At 36.1% G+C, this 22,056-nt stretch overlaps 1 protein-coding gene across 3 annotated transcripts in view; it reads right to left on the reverse strand.

The window, feature by feature from the left end:
* The window catches only part of ldb2b (LIM domain binding 2b), a 29,744-nt gene extending 14,210 nt beyond the window's left edge, over positions 1-15,534 (reverse strand). For all 3 annotated transcript variants that reach the window (XM_009307714.5, XM_009307716.5, NM_131315.3), the window contains exons 1-6: positions 15,264-15,534; positions 11,450-11,552; positions 9,981-10,153; positions 3,930-4,052; positions 1,179-1,262; positions 952-1,075 (exon numbers count right to left, since the gene is read on the reverse strand). In XM_009307714.5, coding sequence (XP_009305989.1) covers positions 952-1,075; positions 1,179-1,262; positions 3,930-4,052; positions 9,981-10,153; positions 11,450-11,552; positions 15,264-15,395 — 739 coding nt within the window. In that variant the 5' untranslated portion in view covers positions 15,396-15,534. The remainder of the gene's footprint in view (positions 1-951; positions 1,076-1,178; positions 1,263-3,929; positions 4,053-9,980; positions 10,154-11,449; positions 11,553-15,263) is intronic.
* Between the last annotated feature and the right edge of the window lie 6,522 nt (positions 15,535-22,056).

Consider the following 22,056-nt stretch of genomic DNA (forward strand, 5'->3'; position numbering starts at 1 on the left):
ACAAATTAATAAAAAAACTATTAAAAAGTTTCGATTAATATATATTTTAAACATTTTAATTAAATGAAACTAAGCTGGAAAATGTGAAAAAAACTTAAACTGAAATAAAGATAAAAAGCAGTCTCTGGGGTGTTTTTAAAAAAAAATGTTTAGTCTTTGGGGAAATCAAAATGATTACTCATTAGCATCATTAAGAGTGTAAACTAATAAAACATTTTTATTAGTAAATCTTAACTGAGTAAATGTTAAATGCAATATTAAATTAATAAAAAGACAACTTTTGCATTTCAGCCAATGTCAAGACAACATTTAAAAAAAAATAAGTACAACTGCAAACAAATATTAATTAACGAAAACGAATAAAATGTATAAATTGTCTAAAATATATTATAAATGTTTTATTGAAATAAAACTAAGCAGAAAAAAATATATTTTTAGTCTTTGGGGAAATCAAAATGATTACTCATTTTTACTTCAAAAAAATCAAATGATTACTTTAAAAATTGTCACCTTGGGTTCTATCCACATTCTGAATCATTTTGAGATATTGAGCTTCAAAGTTTTTGCATTCCACATAGCAAACCAATGCTATCTTTATTTTATTTTTTTAAATAAAAAGTCTTAAAATGTAAACAACTTATATAAAAAAACATCCCATAAAGTTGCCATTTAATAAGAATGTGTCAATTTTCAATTTTGACAAAAATGACAGATAGAACCTTATAATTCTAAGGTGATAAATTTTTATTATTATTATTATTAATTACAACTAAATATTAAACTTAACTTCATCTGAAATAGTCTCTGCGGTGTTCCCTTTTTAAAATGTACATATTGGTACCTAAAGTGCATCTTTTCAAACGGCACCCAGTGTGTTTATTTCTGAGAGCAATATAAAAATGATCATGTCTATGTAAACCCAGCATATGCGTGTGTGTCTGTGTGTGAGACCTGGTGGCGTGGTCATCCTCTGCCACTGGTGAAACAGGCAGGTCTTCAGGCAGTCTCGGGGACTCAGTCCATATGTCTTATGCCTTGACATGAGCTCCTGCATGGGCTCTAGAATCACACACAACTGCACACAAACAAAAAAATATTCTCACTCCATTGTTCAACACAAATAAATGACCACCCGTAAGAGACAGGGTGTGTAGAAATAGTGTGTATATGTGACATACTCTGAGGTAGTTGAGCGTGAGGTTGGTGAGTCCCACTCGACTGATGTTTTTGGACAGTTGTTCCACAGCTCCAGGGTCTTGTGCCTGACAAAGACACACACACACGCGCGCATACACACACAAACACACAAGTCCATTTATTCTCTCTTATTTTGTGCTCCATCCAGAGCTCTAATTCATTATAGGATATGTTTCCATAGCAACATCCTGACAGCTTAGCTAAAAGGTTTGGATGCTTTCACCTTGATTGATAAAAAAAGGGCTGAAATGCATTTTGTTATACTATAACCTGCTACCTGTGAATGCATCGGAAAAATACCTGTGTTTGCAAGCATTCCAAACAAATGCATGTTACATATAACCTACGCATGGTGAAGGAAACCAGATAATAATAATCTAATAATTAGCATTTGTTTTATTTTTGTTAAAGAAAATGATAAAGCTGGAAGAAATAGCTCACCTAAAAATGAACATTTATTCATTCATTCATTCATTCATTCATTTTCTTTTCAGCTTAGTCCCTTTATTCATTAGGGGTTGCCACAGTGGAATGAACCACAAACTTATCCAACATATGTTTTACACAGCGAATGCCCTTCCAGCTGCAACCCAGTACTGGGAAACACCCGCACACACACACACTCATTTACACATATACACTACAGCCAATTTATTTTATTTAATTCACCTATAGCGTTAGTTTTTGGAATGGGGGAAACTAGAGCACTTAGAGGAAACTCACGCTAACACGGGGAGAACATGAAAAACCCCATAGAGAAATGCCAACTGAACCAGCCGGGACTCGAACCAGCAACCTTCTTGCTGTGAGCCGAAAGTGCTAACCACATCATTTTGCCTCAAAAATGAACATTCTAACATAATTTATTCACCTTCCACATGTTTGATTTTTTGAAGTGTTGAACACAAATGAAGATAAATAATGTTGAAGACTTAACATTATCGAGTTTCACAGACCACAGTGGACTACAGAACAAGCAAAAACAGCGCAAATCTTCACTTTAAGGAAACAATAGAATGGCATTTTGCTCATCTGCAAAAAAACTGCAGGTCAGAATAGTATTGAAGTTATTACAGTGTCAGAAATTACCAAGAACAGTGTATTCATAATAACCATGACTAAGATTATGAGTCACATTAAAAATTTCTGACACAAAGAGAAGGGGATCAAATTAATAGACAAAAAGTAATTGACTGACATTTTACTAAACTTTTATTCTTCCAACATTCATTTATTTGTTTCCTTTTCAGCTTAGTCCCTTTTTTAATCAGTGATCGACACAGCAGAATGAACCACCAACTTACAACATGTACTCAGTATATAAAATGAATCATTCATTCATTCATTTTTTTTCGGCTTAGTCCCTTTATTAATCAAGGGTTGCCACAGGGGAATGAGCCGCCAACTTATCCATCATATATTTTATGCAGCGGAAACCCTTCCAGCTGCAACCCAACACTGGGAAATGCCTATACACTCTTGCATTCACACAGATACACAATGGCCAATTCAGCTTATTCAGTTCACCTATACTGCATGTCTTTGTACTTGTGAGGGAAAGTGGAGCACCCAGAGAATACCCACGTGAACACGGGGAGAACATGCAAACTCCACATGGATATGCCAACTGAACCAGCTGGGGCTCGAACCAGCAACCCACTGCGCCACCGTGACGCCCTGAAATGAATCATTTACTCCTAAAAATAAAAGCTTTAAAGAGAGCTTTTTGCAGTGATGCTATGGAAAAGAATTTGGATTCCCCGAAGAATCTTTCATTGAGCTGTGGTTCAAAATAATCATTTTATTATTAATTAGTGAAAAAGCATTTTGTAATCTAACAAACCTTTTTTCAGCATAAGTAACCTTTTGTGCACTAAAAATGTTTCATAGTCACAAAGGTTCTTTGCTGAATGAGATGCCAATGAAAATGAGTATCAGACCAGTGGCCTTGATGTTATAGCCATGCTGGTTGATTTGCAGTTGATTCAAGTTACAGTACATTCTCTCTTCTCCATATTGTAAAAAAAATACATAAAAAGTATATAAATATAATTTGTTATAAAATGTTTAAATGTTGGCAGCGCAGTGGCGCAGTGGGTAGCACTGTTGCCTCATAGCAAGAAGGTTGCTGGTTTGAGCCTCGACTGGGTCAGTTAGCATTTCTGTGTGGAGTTTGCATGTTCTCCCTGTGTTGGCTTGGGTTTCCTCCACAGGTTTTCCGTAGTGTATGTGTGTGTGAATAAGTGTGTATGGGTGTTTCCCAGTGATATGTTGCAGCTGGAAGAGTATCTGCTGCGTAAAGCATGCTGGATAAGTTGGCAGTTCGTTCTACTGTGGCGACCCCTGATTAATAGGGAATAGACCGAAAAGAAAATGAATGAATCAATTAAATTATAATAATGTTTCTCATTACTATCATTCACTTATTTTTGATATAATAGTAACTGATTGTGCAATGTTTAATTTATATTAACATTTAGAGTGCAGTGGTTTCCAGTTATCACCTTGAAATTGTAGATTTTATATTCAAATTTGGAGTAAAAACTATTTTGGGGATTCTTGGTAGTCCATTTAAAATTTAAACATAATTTGATGGGATTCATTATTCATAACAGTTTGCTCTTTTATACGCTGACAATTTTGACCAAAGAAGAAGAATATCCAGCTTGTGTATGATCTAGTATCAGATGTATTCGGGAATTTTTTTTTGATTCACGTGAAAAGTAACTCACATTAACAGCCAAGACACTGCGAGGAATGAGTTCACTGTAATGCGTAATGGTGAAGTGCCATGTTTTGATTCTCATCAGGTCATCAAAGGTGAACACAAGAATCAGTCGACCTTCTGTACACACCTGTGAAAGAAAGAAAAAACAGGATAAGGATTAGAAGACTGTTCCCTACAACCTTCAGATTGCTTGTCATTCAGTTTCAAAACTTTCATAATATAATAAGACAGATCCACAAACTACATATGGGGCCAGGAAAATATCAAGTAAATTGTTACAAAATTACAAGTAAATTGTCTGTATGTAGATTGTAAAAATTAAATATGAGTGAAATAATATTTCCTTATTAATGTATGCAAACCACAGATTTAAGTAAAAATGAAACAACATGATGAGCATAAGCTTGGAAGTCTCTGAAGCTCTTCCCAAGGTGTTCCCAAGGTGAAGAGTGCAGTTGCGGTCAACCTTTGCATGCAAAATGCTGCCATCTGAGGAATAAGTTCAGAATTGCATCCTATGGGTGTAAGTTATTTGCTTTCCTGAATACCACAGCTTATTCTGCTGGGGGCCTTATCTCCTCTGCCATACATACCATGGTTATCCTACAGGTACACCAAGCCTAGAAAGGTTCATGCACAACTTGCAAAGAGCAACTGACTTCACAAAGGTCACTGCATGCTCCTTAGATCAAGTAACTATGATGGTCCAAGAATGTCACCTCTTGCTAAACCTGGCCAATATAAATGATGTAAAAACAAAACCCTCTTTCTGGACAGTGTTTTTGTGACATTGTCAGAGTCTTGTAGGAGTTCCCAATAGTTCTCTGCATCTGTTAGCAAGTTAAGAACGTTGCCACCCAACCTCTGGCTCTTGGTGAACTGTATGCTCGTTGCCTAGAGCAGGGATGTCCAAACTTGGTCCTGGAGGGCCAGATTCCTGGAGAGTTTAACTCCAACCCTAATCAAACACACCTGAATCAGTTAATCAAGCTCTTACTATATATACTAGAAACTTCCTGGCAGGTGTGTTAAAGCAAGTTGGAGCTAAACTCAGCAGGACACCGGCCCTCCAGAACAGAGTTTGGACACCCCTGGCCTAGAGCATACCTTTCTAATTTCAACACATGCTTCAAAGCACCAAGCCAATAACACAAAGCAGCTTCACAACAGCTGCATCAATCTTCCTGTAGAAAAGAGATATGCCTATCGTGCCCTTGAGACGAGCCACCCATAGTCAGAAGAGACTGCCCCTTCCCAGTGGAGGACCAGGGGGAGCATGTGCAAATCTCACTCTTCCCACATATTCAATCAATTAAAAGTTTTCTGCATGCTCTCTAGATATTGCACCTTGTAGGATGACAGTGTGCGATGCATTGTTTGTTTTGTCAGGAGGCTTTTAGTCGATGGGTCCCTTCCTCTCAAATCTCCAGTCTCTTTGTGTGGCCCTAGGGAGGTAGGTTAGCATTGCACGACATTCTGTGCCCCAAGTTGAGTATTCAAACTTCCTTTCATTTTCCTAGCATACATGTAGGTACATCAGCAACTGTCCTATTGGTGCACTTGCACAAAGTTGTCAAGCCAGGTTAGCACTGTCCAGCAGTATCTCTGGTCCAGTACATAACAGAGACAACTGAGAAAAGAGCAGATTACCCTAATGAAGTAAAACAGCCGCCGGTGCTTGGTCACCTTGTCGGTGTGTCTTACTAATGAGTACACCCAGTCAGTGCTGGCCTCCCAAAACCTATTCTGGGGTTATATATATATTTTCACATGCTACAGGGCATATTGCATCCGCAGCCACAGTGCTTGGATTACTGTAAATAAAACTGCATCAGTCCAGAGATGGTCATAGCATTGCAGCTCACATCAAGTGTGCAGTATGTGCAACCACAACTACATAGGCATATCAAATACATGAAGGTGCTAGCAGTGCTCCTCATTTTGCAACTGTTTCAGATGCTTATGCAGGGTAAGCATGTGTTGGTTAGTAAAGAAAACACACTACTACATTGGTGCTCTTATTGCATGTCTCAGCTTATTTACCATATTTACCCAGTGTAGAAACCCTGGTAAACTTGTTTGTTTCAGCACAATAGTAATGGCACGCAGTTGGGCCTGGGGTTTGTGCTAGTACACAATCTCCCAATTGAGTCTGCTTTGAGACACTGTGCAGGCTCAGGGAGGATGAGGAGCAAGCCTTGTTGTGCCATACTGGCCCACCTGAACTTGGTTCCAAAAACGTTTGCTCCTCGTAACAGCTCCACCTTTGAGGATTCTTCTGAATAAGGTTCTTCATTCTCAGGGATCATCTAGATCTGGATCTTTGGAACTTCCACATATTACTGTATGATGAACAGTAAAGACTTTAGTGGCATACAATGTGCAGTGGTAGACACTATGACAGGCTAGAGTCCGTCTACAAAGAAAGCCTACGCCAGGGGTCACTAAAATTGTTTGTGGAGGGAGTTTCCTGAAAAGTTTAGCTTCAACCATAATTATACATCCAAAAAAAGCTAATCAAGGTCACTTGAACCTTCCAAACCAGTGTTCTAAGTTCTGCAGGGATACTGGCTCTTCAGGACCAAGATTGTTGACCCTTGCCCCATACCCTGAAGTAGAGACGGTTTGTTGAGTAGCTATTTTTTTTTTCGTCAGAGAAGACCCCTGAACTTGCCCCATCAGTTCGGTCAGATTTAAGTAAAAACTTGTCTTATTTTGTACCATCTTGGGATCCCTCCATAGATATAGAGGGAGGAGAGATACTTTCACACCACTCTATTCAGTTGAGCTTAAATATACAGTTATGCCCAAAAGACTTTGTCTCCTGGTTGTGCTGTATTCTATCAAGAGGGTATGGGACTTGTAATGTAATGTGTATTTATATAGCACATTTATTGTGTATGGCCATACACCCGAAGGTCTTCACAATCATGAGGGGGTTCTCTCCACACCTTCATCAGTGTGCAGCATCAATTTGGTTGATGCGATGGCAGCCACAGGACAATGGCACCAATGTGCTCACCACACACTAGTAAAGTGGAGAAACTGTGATACAGCTGTTTTGGTGAATAGAGATGATTTGGAGACTGTGGTCGGTAGGGGCCGGTGGACAAGGACACCAGGGTTTAACACCTCATCCGAAAGACGGCGCTCACTGACAGTGTAGTGTCCCCTTGACTATACTGGGGTGTTAGAACTTGCCCCCTGCTGGCCTCTCCAACACCCCTTCCAACGGCAACCTAGCTTTCTCATGTTGTCTCCCATCCAAGTACTGACCAGACTCAGCCCTTGCCCTGAGTAACTGGTCTTGGGCTGCAGGGTGATATGGTTATGGCACTTGCAAGCATTTACAGTCAGTGTATCATCTCTTGAATTCAGGCAAGCTTACTGTCAAACTGTCATGAGAAATTAAAATAGATAGGTGCCCAAGATTCTCACCATTGTTTTTCTCTTTTTCATGATCAGGTGGCGAACCTGCAAACATTGCCCTCTAAGTAGACAAACACAGACTTTGTTTTGTTGTATCCTATTTGCACCCTGCACCTTTACATTGGCCTTACCCAGAACTTTAGATGCTGTGAGTAGCTCCTTTTCAGTTTCTGAGGTCAAAGAAAGGGAAGAGCTGTCTCCAAACAGAGGCTCACTAGATCATGAATGCCATAATTTGGGTCTACCACCATGCCAAGCCGTGAGGGTGAGAGCTTAATCTTTCAGGTTTGTCTTTAATAAACAACAGTAGAACTGTAAGCTGGGCAACACCTAACACATTTGTGTGATTCTGCAGTCTCAGAGTGAAGCTAGTCTTATCCAGTGTATTGGATAATAACAGGTAACTGGTTTGCTCAGTATCATGCCTGCTGTTCAATTTCTCTCTCACCTGGAGATGTTTGCACTTGTATATTCTGCTCTTCTAGTGAGTATCCTCGGCAGTAGTCAATATGCATTTTGGCAAATTTTCTCCCCAACAGGTAGTATATCAGGTCTCCACAGAATCCTTCCAATTCTAAAAGGAATGCTTTACCTACACACTATTGATGAATAGCTAGGTAAACTACATAAAAAATTGTACACATTTAAATTTTTTTAACATTCCTAAATTTAGGCGACACAGTGGCTCAGTGCTTAGCACTGTCGTCTCACAGCAAGAAGCTCACTGGTTTGAGTCCTGGTTGGGTCAGTTGGCATTTCTGTGTGGAGTTTGCATGTTCCCCTCGTGGGTTTCCTCCGGTTGCTCCTATTTCCCCCACAGTCCAAAGACATGCGCTATAGGTGAATTGAATAAACTAAATTAGCCGAAGTGTATGGGTGTGGATGAGTGTGTATGGGTGTTTCCCAGTGATGGGTTGCAGCTGGAAGGGCATCCGCTGTGTAAAACATATGCTGAATAAGTTGACGGTTCATTCCGTGTGGCGACCCCAGATAAATAAAGGGGCTAAGCCAAAGGAAAATGAATGAATTAATACATTCCCAAATTTGGTAATTTTGGGTTCCAGTGGACATTGGATTGGATGATTATGCATTGGATGATGCTTGTCTGCTCATGCTTACACTTGACAGCATTGCCATCAAACATGTAACTTGTTATAGTGATTGTGGCCCTTTCCAGTCGTTGTTGGAAGAACTAAAGGTGACCAAGTGAAAGGGAATATTTTTGGTTACAGATGTAACCCCCAGTTCCCTGAAGAAGGGCACAGAGTTGTTATGTCTTAATGACCACAGGCCTCAGCCACCATCTGAATGCTCAGTATAGTACTCAGCTCCTCAGATCAATCCTGAACTAGTGACTTAAATATCTTTATACTTACAGGAATGGCCTCCCATGGAGATTCCACTCTCAAATTTCATTGGCCCTTTTCTATATAATTTAGAGTGATCATTTTCATAAGCACAATCCCCAATTTGACATAATTTTATTTACAATAACATCTCTTTTCTCTCTTTCGGGGAACCAGTGTTACAACTGTAATCTAGATGCTATGCATTATTTTGTAAAATATATATAATAGTCATTACTTCTGCAGAAATACATATAAAAGCAAGTATTTACAAAATTATTACGCTTTAATTATGTTTTTATTCTTGAAAACAAATTGTTGTCTTTTACCCACAGAAATAATCTTGCCGTCATCATTTTAATTGTACATTCTAAGATCATAACACCAACTTGACTGGTGAAAAACACGCAGGAGAATTACTTCTAACTACTTTTTGTGTTTCATTAATTTAGAACAAATCAAATTATACGGCTCTCTCATTAAAGCAGTATTTTCAGCTCAAGCAGGATTCTGTGTGGAACTCTGAACCCCAACATTCTGTTGCCGGGGGAACGGAGGGTAGCTGCAAGGTTGGCATAGCAACGGGAGGGATGTAATCCCAGCAGACACGCTCTGATCAATGCCTCCAGTACACACACACACACACACACACACACACACACACTTGGGAACTGTATCTGTATAACTTAGCTACAACATACAGTCTTCCAAATCAATATTTAATTCACAAATGTTCATTTACTAAAAAGCAAAGTTGGACAAAACTCCGTCCCTCTAATTGACATTTGAGAGATTCTGGATCGTACAGTGGCGTACCATATGAATATTGCATAGGACATTCAGGAAATCATGCATTAGGCAGTTATATTATTATTATTATTTTTTTAGCTTTGGGAATAAAGTATTTGTGTCATTACAGAACTACAGAAAGAGCCATTTCTGAACAGAACTCACAATAAATTAGAGTTCAGATTTTTCTACTAAGGTTTTCCCAAAATTTTAAAGCATAAACCTGTATGAAGGGAAAAAAAAGAAGCAGTTTTTGTGTATGAGAGAGGGAAGCAGAATAAGGGAGGGAGGGTGAGAGAGAGAGAGAGAGAGAGAGAGAGAGAGAGAGAAAGCCGAGAAAAAGCAAGAGCAGGAGGGAGAGAGTGGGGGTTATATTTTCCTTTTTTGTTTTGTGCAGTTCCAGCCCAGAATTCACAATGAGGAATACATTAGTGCTCGAAATGAGGAAGCAAAGACTGACTGAGCCAGACTTGTGCGTGCAGAAGCAGTACCTTAGTGAATGTAGGTTTGCCATGTTGTGTTGTCATAGTACAGTGATGAGAGTCGACGGTAATAGTTGAGTTGTTGAACGACTCCTTTGTTTGTTTCAGCTCAAAAAACAACTCATAGACTCCTCCTTCGAAGAGCGAACTGAAGTAACGAGGGATCAGGGTGCGCCCGATGGCTGGGGAAGAAGGAACGAGAGTGTGAGAAACATATGTGGAGAGTGATTTTACATGCTGAAGATGTCAGTTGTGTTTGCTGATTAACAAACTAAAGAAAAGAAGGATGCAGACTCAATGCAATTCATTTATTTATGACCATATGATGAAAGACACTCAAAGTTAGGAGGCACACTGGACTGAACACCTGAACTGGCAACTGCGAATGTGTGTATTTGTGTGTCTGTGTGTGTGTGTGGTCCCTTAAGAGTTCGAAACAAACAGGCTACTGAATGCCGCAGGCATTAAGTCCAGCAGGCTGTTCGTGCGCTCAGAACAGTTAGTGCTCTGGAGCTGTCAATCACTGCAGGAGAGGTGTGTGAAGTCTGCAGGCCCATATTTATTTGAACACCCCAGACCTGTCAATCAAATCTCAGCACATACACAGTGAATAAGGAATGAATGAGAATGAGTGAAATCCAGCAACTCAAGTGAAATATAAGTATAAATACGATAAAATCGATCTAAATTCACACTCTAGAAAGAGAGTGAGAGATAAAAAGTGTATATTTTTTTACAGATCAAATTTATTTAGCATAAAGTATGCTCTTAATGATTTCTAAAAGTGCACACATGCTCACAGATCTCATTTGTTAGATTTTTAATAAGTAATCGTTGTTATGATCCAGAGTTGGTTGATTTTATTGTATTTTGATGTTTACAAAATCATCTGATGCATAAACTCAAGGATGTAGCTGGCAAATGCCTTAAAAAATTCAAAGAAGCCTGTGTATTATTGAAATTTAATGATAAAATGTATTTTATTTAATATAATAAATGAATTACTCGTAAACATCATGATGTTTTTTTGCACCACATGAGATTTTACAACCTAAACTGAACTTGATTGTCATAAAAGGACAAAATAGTTGAGATTCTAAGTCTTTTTGAGCATCTTTCTATAATACCGTTTCCTCTTTTATGTTTTTATTATGCATGTTGTCACTGCAAATATCAAACACAGCTGCCTGAAAACAAATCATAAAATGTTATGCTAAAGAATTTTATTCTTTTTATTCTAAATGATTTATGATTTGTGCCATAATCAAATTTTGTAAACTCAATTCCTATTTTAATTTAGAAAAATAGACAAGAATCTGATCAACGACCAAGCCAGATATTTCAAATATTTTTGGGAGCAAAAGTAAAATCAGAATAACGTATCACTGAAACACAAATTCTGAACCACCAAAATTTGAATATTGTGGTGGGGGAAGGGGGTCCCCGTCTGGAGTGCTTATGACTCTGCACACACTTACTGTACGTCTTGGGTCCCTCCTCGAGGCAGAACGAGAGTGTGAGCGTGGCATCTTCCTCAAAGAACTCGGTGCAGAAAGCATCCCACCACAGAATATCACAGTCCTGTGGGATCACACATTAACACACTTTTAACACTGAGGAGAACCACAGAAGTGCTTGGCCTCTGAATGACCCAGAATGACCATAATTAGGCCTGGCACAGTGATTATCATTTCAAAGCTTGCTGTTTATTATAAACACACACCCAAGTTGACTCGCTCCATTAAGGGCAGCAATTTACACCACAAATCCAGCCAACTACCGCTGGCCTGCTACTGAGATTCAATTGATTGTATTGGACATGATTATGCCAGCAATAAACTGTATTTTGACAGCTGTTATGGTTCAGTCTTCTCGTGTTATACATTGATGGGATAAAATTAACACTCATAAATGCAAGGAAAACTTGGCGTTGGTGAGTATATCAAACACTATTACTTGCCAATTGGCTTGTAACATTTTTTTTTTAACTCTAACAATGCCTGGGAATATGATTTAGTGTGAATATAATTTTGCAAAGACTGTACTGTAATTGTATAAATATGTAATCTGATGAGTGGCACAGCAGTGGGATCTTTTGATGCGAGCAGCTGATGATAACAGTGTTTTCGGCGTCTCGGAGGGGCTCAGTTTGTAGAAAATGATACACATGAACTCCATTTCTGCAAGTGCTGTGAGTCTGAGACACTTATTACATGCATTTGAAAATACGCCAAACATCTTCCAGAGATTGTAATGAGAATGGCTTATAAATTAGTTGTCAACAAAGAAGAAGATTTAATCTGCAGTTTTCTGGCAAAAAAAGGCTCTATATGGTTTTAATTTCTTTTGTTATGTATTTTTTTTTTAATAATTATTATGATTTTTATTATTATTATTATAAATTGATTCTTAAATGCTATAATGTTATTACATATATACAATGATATTCCTTAAATGATTTATTTAATTTCATTTACTTTTAATTAATAAATTAAGACAGAAAAATAATTACTTATATTAATGACAAAAAGTTTTTTTTTTCTTCTGCAATTCCCCGCTACAATCTTTTAATTAAATAATGCATGTACAGTTTTATGGTCTGCATATATATATATATATATATATATATATATATATATATAAAACACACATACATACATACATACATACATACACAAGTCAGAATTATTAGCCTCCCTGTTTATTTTTCCCTATATATTTTTTTCAGCTAATTTTTTTCAACATATTAGTTTGAATAACTCATTTCTAATAACTGATTTATTTGATCTTTGCCATGATGACAGTAAACAATATTTTTTACTAGATATTTTTCAAGACACTATTCAGTTTAGTAACATTTAAAGGCTTAACTAGCCATTATATATATATAATGATTTTTAAAAAATGCAAAACTGCTTTTATTCTGACCGAAATAAAACAAATAAGACTTTCTCCAAAATATTATCGGACATACTGTGAAAATTTCCTTCTTTTGGGAAATATTAAAAACATAAAGAAAATCAAAGGGGGGCTAATAATTCTATATATATTCTATATTTATTTATATATTTATTGCATATAATCATTTTTATACATTCATACATTATACATTAATCATTATATATACACCATTTTCCCCCCAAAAAACATCTTTCTAAATTTCTAGGGGTACAACCAAAATAATCCATAAATCCATGCATACATACAATGAAAAAGTTTATTAGTTGTTTTTTTTTTATTACAAACTAAGTTATGTGTAATAAAATGAAACGCACACTTTAAAAAATATTGAACAAGTGAAGAAAGGGAGGCATTAAATGCAAGGAAAGCTCAGACAGCAGCTGCAATCTCTCTCTTAGAAAACAGCCCTCCATCACGCAATATTAGCTGCTTCAGTCCCAATAGCCACATTACTAGGATGATGAAGTTAAAACCATGGTAAACATTTCAGCAAAACGATCCCAAACACAGTGAAGGAAACTCTCAGTTAGTTTCAGAAAAGAAAATAAAGTGGCTACAATGGCCCAGACAATCACCTGACCTGAACCCAATAAAAATTAAGAATTAAAGATCAGAGTTGATGGATGAACCTACAGAACCGTTCAAAAAATCACACCTGGGCAAAGCATATGACTCATCTTGAAGCTGTCATTAAAAAAAGGCTTTATACAAAGTATTGACATATATTTCAGTACTTCAGCACCTTCTCCTTGTGTCATTCCATTGTTATCACATATAAATAATGTTTAACATTTTTATTTATTTTATTTTGGTCTATTTGTATGTTTGTATTTTTATCAAAATTTAAATTTCACTTCAACAGCTCCTTTAGAAATATAATTATCAGGACACATCATGACACATTTAGTACTTATTTATGCAGTAAATTTACTCAAGTGACAAACCAATGTTGGTTTTAGTCCTTGTAAGAGAGAGTTATTATCAGGATTGTTTCTATAGGTCATCATTCCAACAGTTCAGCTTCTCTTAGCGCAAGCTGTCAAATTATTATGACTCCAGGTGTGCTGAACAGCATTTCATACCTCTGCAGTTACACTTCATTCTGCGGATTCACTTATTCACATTGTTTTTTTTTTTCTCAGTGGAGGCAATATTTTAAAAGTCCAATTTATTGTGGCTGATTTTTGCACACACACACACACTGCAGGCATGAGAAGAAGAAAATATTACCATGCTTGCACTGCAGTTCCTGCTACTGAGGGAGAGGAATTATATTATTTTTAAAATATATATCATGGTACAGCAATGCTAGTCACACTGCATTGTCTGTTTTCTGTCCTATGGAGAGCCCTATAATAAATCACACTTCCACATAAACCTTAAAGAACATCAAACCGAGGTTTGTGTTCCTAAAAAACCACCACATAATCAATAGTGCATTTGGTATTTCACCCAAACAGTGCAAAGAAATAATGTGGTGTGTGTGAGCGTGCAGTATGTGAAAGTCCTTGAATAAGTTCAGTTTGTAACTGGAGAGAATGGCGACACAAACACTGTACTTATATGTAAGAAATTGTTTAATTTAGTCAGACATTTTTTACGTTAGGCAATCTTTTTATTTAAAATAAAACAATCAAATTAAGTATCATTTGTTATGATGTGTAATCTTTTATAATAAAGATCTGGTAGTGATTGTGTTCAAGAGTGACTTGGTGTGTGATGGTTTGAAATTATAATTTAGTTTTTTGATTGTGATGATTGTGAATTATTATGACATTTGTTTTAGTTTTTAGACATTAGTAGTAGCCACTAACTTTAAATTAATTTTAAAAAGATGTTAAAACAGCTTACTCCTTGTTTGGTGATGACACATCAGATCAAAAAGAATGTTTTTAATGATATACATTGTGATCTTTTGTTAGCTCTGCTATCCTGAAAGATGTGCCTTGTTGTTCACTTCTTATTTCCATCATAACCATTAGATTCATCTTTATTAAATTTGAACAAGACTTCTCGGAAACGTAATGAAAATAGCAGCAGTACCTGGAACATAATTTAATATCATTACACGCATAAATTGAAAACAAGTCTATATTCAAAACTATCCAAATTATGCCAAATTCTCACTTTTAGTATCTTAAAGTAATTGAAAAAATCCTTTATTATCTTTGGAAAAGTTATCTTTATATACTGCGTAAAAGCTGTAAAGTAATATTTAAAATGAATGTTTAAAGGTTGAGGGATTTACTTTACACTTCATTAAAACATTAATAAAATGTTAAATGTAAATTCTTGATAATTTACTGATTTTTATTTTGTATAATCACTCACCTCAGGCCGGGACTGGAGCCGTTTGTTGAGCTCGTGCATCCGGTACTCTGGCTGCACCGGGTATGGCGCGTGTCTCCGGTAAAACGGACCGAACGGAGAGGAGTAAAAGGGGTCGCGCGGCGCGCCGGTCATGGTTTCTGTTACCGACAGCGCGCGAGGAGCGCATCCACACGCCGCACGTGGAGCACGACGATCGTAAACATACACACGCGCGCGCGCTCGCGGACACACGGAGAGATGCGACTGTCAAATCACACGCGCGCTCTGCTGTGAGAGGAGAGAAGAGCATGGGAGAAGGAGAGGGGGAGGAAGAGGAGGAGGAGGAGGACTTCACCGGGGAGGGGGAGCAGAAGAGGGAGGGGTAGAGAGAGAGAGTGAGAGGGAGAGAAGCTTCTGTAAATTGGAGGGTCTTTCCTTACAGTAGAGTCTGACAAGTTGGCCAATTAGAGCAAAATTATATCCATTCACTGTTTGCTTACATTATTAGATAAAATCCTCAATACATCTAATCAACAACCACTGCGGTAGCCTACATATGCTATTGTAGTAGATAGTATAGTTTGCTCATGTAAAATGAATTGCACGCAGCATTGCACATATTTAATGCAGAACTGCAACTACAGTGTGTGTGAGCGCGCGCGTGTGTGCGCGCGCGCTTTCTACTTGTATTTTTCCATTTCTTTCTTTATGACTCACACAAGAGACTTGCTCTCCCACATATATACAGACACACACACATTCTCTGTTTCTCCATTTCACACCATTTCACATAGTTTGGAGACATTTTTTTAAGAATTCAGTCTTTATTTGCATTTTTTATATTCAATAAAAGTCTTACATAATGAGAGAGAGATAGGGCAGACAGGACATTCAGTGAGAGAGAGAGAGAGAGAGAGAGAGAGAGAGAGAGAGAGAGAGAGAGAGAGAGAGAGAGAGAGAGACCATATGGATTCTATTACTCTCTTGTTTTAGGAGGGAAAGTAGGGCCCCAAAAGTTCACCTCCTTTACTTCACTTTCTTTTTTCCTTCTCAGTCTTGCTTTCTCATGGCCAAAACCAAGACACTCCCTTTTTTTTTTTTTTACAAAACAGTGTAGAGTAACACGTAGGCTACACACACACACACACACACACACACACACACACACACACACACACACACACACACACACACACACACACACACACACACACACACACACACACACACACACACACACATTAATACACAGAGTGCCTGTTGCTTCATTTATGCTTGTGTGATTGATGGTTCAATGCTCATGTGGCAAAGCAGGTATACCAGTAAAGAGGATCACACACATGCGAGCGCGCGCACACACACACACACACACACACCCCTCCCCCTGCAGGTCAGTTAATAAGAGTGGTTGCTGGGCTCTTTGTGTGCGTTGTGTCTCATGGGGAAAGGCGAGAGGGAGAGGGGGGTCTGAAGGAATGGAATTCAGCCACTCCACCGCTGTACAAATGCAGAGAGCGAGAGCGCGCGGGATAATGAGAGGACTCTCTATCTATCCATGTCTTTGTGTTTATCAATTTTCCTCCTGTCTCTATGGTGACTTGATCAAAGATGACCACAAGATGTCACTCTCTGATTTCCCTTCCGTTAATAGCGAACGGCAGGAGGATTGAGAGGGCCAAGGACAAATTTCTTGACATGGAAAGCAGATATATCTTGTTTAAAAATATGGTATTATTATTATTATTATTATTATTATTAATAATAATAATAATAATAATAATAATAATAATAATAATATTTCTCAGTACTGGGTTGTGGCTGGAAGGGCATCTGCTGTGTAAAACATATGCTGGAGTTTACAATTCATTTCATTGTGGGGAACCCTGATAAAGCCAAAGTAAAATGAATGAATGAATAATAATAATAATAATAATAATAATAACACTGATGATGATGATAATAATAATAATAATGATAATAATAATAATAATAATAATAATAATAATAATAATAATAATAATAATAATAATAATAATGTTATTTAACATTTTAAACGTAACACAACTATTTTAGAATATTTCATTTTGTTTTTTGTCTATGGGGTTCACACTGAAATATGAAAATCTATCATCATTAGTAACTAGAAATAAAAACATTTTAGGTTATTTTTAAAAGTAAGAGATGTTATGATCTAAAACTGAAATAAAATATTTAAGGTTCTGCATAATTTCTAGCTTCCCTGTGTGATTTCCTTGCAGCAAAGACACTCAGAACATGATCTTAGGGGTTTGTATTGTGTAGTTTGTGCAGCTTAAGTGCATTAAACATATAGATGAAATACCAAGAAAAATTGTAAAAAAATTTTTTTTTAAATTTTATAATTTTCCGTATAAAAAGTGTTGAATGCAGAACTGTAGCAAACAATTTATTTGTGTTGAATTTTAACAATCAAATTAAATTGAATAATGTTCAACTTAATGTGTTTGTTTAAAATCAACACAATTAAATTGTTTACAACCACTTAACATAATAAAATTGAGTAAATCCAAGGAATCATCTTTGAATATTTTTTTTCAGTGTACAATGTTTAAGTCTGATTATTAGTACATTACTACACACATATTATTAATTAAATGCAATTATACATGTTAAAATCCATAAAATAGAGCACATGGTAGTGAATTCATTTGAAGGAATGTTTCAAGATGGCAAAAAAAAAAAAAAAAATATATATATATATATATATATATGGCAAAAAAAGAAATAAAAAGTTTGTAGGTAAGCCGGATATCTGGTGAGATGAAGATCATAACAAATGTTACTGAATCTTGCTCATCAGTTAGAGTAGACATTCTCATTCTCTCTCTCTCTCTCTCTCTCTCTCTCTCTCTCTGTGTTTATGTGACTTGCTAAAGTAATTCCACTAAGTAGATTTTGTGTGCGTGTGTTTTCTCTGTAATTACTGCATGTATTCACTCCGAACATACTCTTATGCATCTATACTGTATGTAATCAAAGTGAAAGAAAAATGGAGATGGAGTGAGTCAGAAAGAGAGAGAGAGAGAGGGGGGGGGGGAGATCCACATGGATTTTATTGTTGAATCCTTTGATTAAATATTAATGCAACTTCAGATTCTCTAAAAATAATCTGCAGACACTACAATATAGGAGCGAGCGCTCGTGCACACACACACACACACACACACACACACACACACACACACACACACACACACACACACACACACACACACACACACACACATATATATATATATATATATGCAGGGTATCGTGAAGAAACTCACCAATCATTTTAGACAGAACAAAAATAGTGTAAATTGTCTAGTGTATAGCAACAATTGTACAAAAATGCAGTAAAAACGCTTTACTTTAATACTTTTACTTCTCCAGTTACTAATATAGGCACACAGAAACCAAGCCCTTGCAGAAAACCTGTTTGCAGTTTTAGCAGTTTTAATATTTTTTCCTGCATGTGAACCAAAGTCCAGACTCCACATCAAAATTGTGGAGATTTGGCATGTTGCGACAATGTTTGCACAAATATACATGCATACACCCACACACATCACAGAATATTGATTAATACTAGGCTCATATTAATTCAAATTAATAATAATAAAGGTTTGATTGTATTTGAAAACAGCATTAAATCACACATTTGTTGAAAAGTATACATTAATGAATATTATGAAATGAGTTTTGAAAAACTGTTGAAATGAACTATTACTATTTAGAAAATCTGTTCAAAAAAGCCCTATTGCAGTATCTATTAACCCGTTGATAGGGTTATGCTGTGGTTTAGCAAGGCTGTCCATCATCAACAAAAAAATGTAAATGTATGGTAATAAATATTTACATACATACATGTATAGAAATGTATATAAGGTAAAAATTGCAGCACACATTATTCATGTACTCAAGAGTAATACAAACACAACTTCAGCTTTGCTTGCTGGATGCTCCCACTATTCACTATTCTTTAGATGTGACGTTGCCGTAGCAACCTCAACTCAGTGACCTCGTTCTTTCAGCTCTGAAATTATGGGCTGCCCAGCCCGATAACAGGCACAGAGAAAGAGCGAGAGAGAAATATTTTTTTTCTAGATTCTAGTTTTTTTTCTGTATGTTCACAGTTGCTGCAATACAATGACATACTTTCACTTCTGAAATGATGAAACACTCCTTTCATTATAAATCACCCACAAATTTCATGAATGAATCTCTGATTTGACTGACTGCATTAATTAATTGATACAAGTGCAAGAAGTGTATTGAAATGCAGCTAAAGTACTGCACAGCAGAAAATAAATACTACCTATGTAAATAATGATTGAGTAAAATGGCCATAGATAGATAGATAGATAGATAGATAGATAGATAGATAGATAGATAGATAGATAGATAGATAGATAGATAGATAGATAGATTTTATCTTCCAGTATTAGCAGTTAAAGATAACATTTCAGTCATTTTGTTCTCAAGTGTCACCTAATTAATATGTTGAGAGTCTACTGATTTTGCAGATAACTGATGTTTATCCTTAAACTACAATGGTTTCTAAAGTGGTTAGTTCACCCAAAAATGAAAATGATGTTATTAATTACTTACTTTCATGTCATTCCAAACTGCTAAAAAAAGGTGGTGGTGGTGGTGGTGGTGGTGGGCCTTTAATAATTTGCTCTCATTTGTATCTTAAATAATATTAATAATTACATTAATAGTTAACTTAAATAGCAATTTGACCACCCCTGTAATGGTCCATACCATTGTGAATGCATGTTTGCATAAAAAAAACTCATTGAGCGGTTTGAAACCAGCAAATCTTGAGTACCACATACAGAATAAGTGCATTTGTACTGTGGGTGTCCGTAAAAAGAGATGCATAGTTTGTATTGTATAATACGCTTGCTTGCACATGGAAGTTAATGCAGTCTTTTATTGTTATCCATTAATAGGCTTATTGAATATCATAAACCACTCAATATACCTTAAAACACTGAAAACATTATACGTTTGATTAATCAGGGTTTCTGCAGGTTTCACCAAGTTAAATTTAAGACTTTCCAAGACATTTTTAAGATCAATATGAATAAAACTTTAGACTCATATAGGGCTAAACGCAAAGGAGTTTTTTCTAATGACCCTGACGGAAAAGATTTTTATTTGCTCTATCAAAAAAATATATAATTTAATACAATTAAAAATATGATTATAATTTAATAATAAAAATATATTTTGGATTTTTTTTTTTTCATTTTTGGTCAAAACAAGCAAGCTCTTGTAAACAAACTTTTTTTCAAAAATAAAAAATGGACAAATGTTTTAAAAGACTAAAAAACTATAATAAACTAAATGTATGCACATCACCCTGTCAAGGTCAGTGTCCTCAGCATTAAATACATGGAGAACTTTTAAACAAATGTTAATACAGTAGACGTAATTTAATTAAATATATCAATTTGGACCAAACATAATCGAAAAAGGTACCCTGAATTTGTAGGAATTAGCCACTAAACTGACAAAACAAAATCCAAGCAATAAAAAAATAAATAGATAAATAAAAATAATTAAATTCTAATTAAAATGTGTTAAAACAGATTTTAAAAGAATAAAAAAAAAAAAGACATAATAGTGCAAGAGACTGCCGAATAAAGTTGTTTTTTGTGTGCAAAAACATTTTTGTCTTCTTTAAATATGTTTTTGTTACTTTTCTGCATTTTAATGAGATGGGAACCCTGAGAGACTTCCAATATTTAACCTAAAAGCCTCAGGGGTTTGGAACAACATGTCGGCGAGTAATTTATAACATAATTTTCCTTTTTGGGTGCACTAATGATTTAACTTATCGTATGGACACAGCAGACACATCATCACAAAACTGTTATAGGGAAAACAAATGTAATAGTCAGATCATAAGAGCGGAAACAGACCCATCAATGAATCGAGCTTAAGCTTGCTTTCTTGGAACTCAATAGACCCCTCAACACCAACAAGAGCATTTGCATACTGTTTCTGTTTGTGTACATCCATTTACGGCCAGAATCTGCTTGCTTTCAGATGCAGACTTGCAGCAGATCCAAACGCAAACATCATCTGACATGGTGACATTCACTCCAGTGCACAGTGTCTTCAGATCTTAATCCAGAAGGACTGAATGAGGTGGAATATGGCAGGAATTTTAGAGGCCTACAGAAGGTGCACAAAATCTAGCAACAAGAAAAACCTGCGCATCAATGTTTCGAAAGCCTTCGGAAATGTTGCATCATGTGGAATCTCATTATATTAATAAACCTGGGAAAAAAAGCTCAATGGTGCAATCGTCTATTTATTTTACAGTGTGTTGTAATGCAACATAACCTGGTTATGTTTTCTTTTTTAGAGATTGATGATTTACAGGATTGAAAATAAAAGGTAATTAACATGTATGCATTCATTTATATTGTTCAAGCTACATTTTTATAAAGCGAATGGAGATCTGTCAAGTTTCAGTTACATCACATAACCTAAAGCCAGATTATCTAAGATGTCAATTTTCATATATGATGTGCATATTGTGTCAGATTTTACAAAGATCTTTTTTTATCATCACTGATATTTTTTCAATGCTTCAAACAATTTTTCTAAACTGCTAACACATTTGGCTAAATGCTTAAATCAAAGCCACATTGCTTAAACTACTCTGTAAAACCCAAAAAGTTAAGGTAAGTTAAACCATTTGAGGAAACCAATTGCAGAAAATCATTTAAGATCAAAAACTAATCCTAATGAGTACTGAGAACTTAATCCATAT

Source organism: Danio rerio, chromosome 1, assembly GCF_049306965.1.
Source record: "Danio rerio strain Tuebingen ecotype United States chromosome 1, GRCz12tu, whole genome shotgun sequence".
Lineage (NCBI taxonomy): Eukaryota > Metazoa > Chordata > Actinopteri > Cypriniformes > Danionidae > Danio > Danio rerio.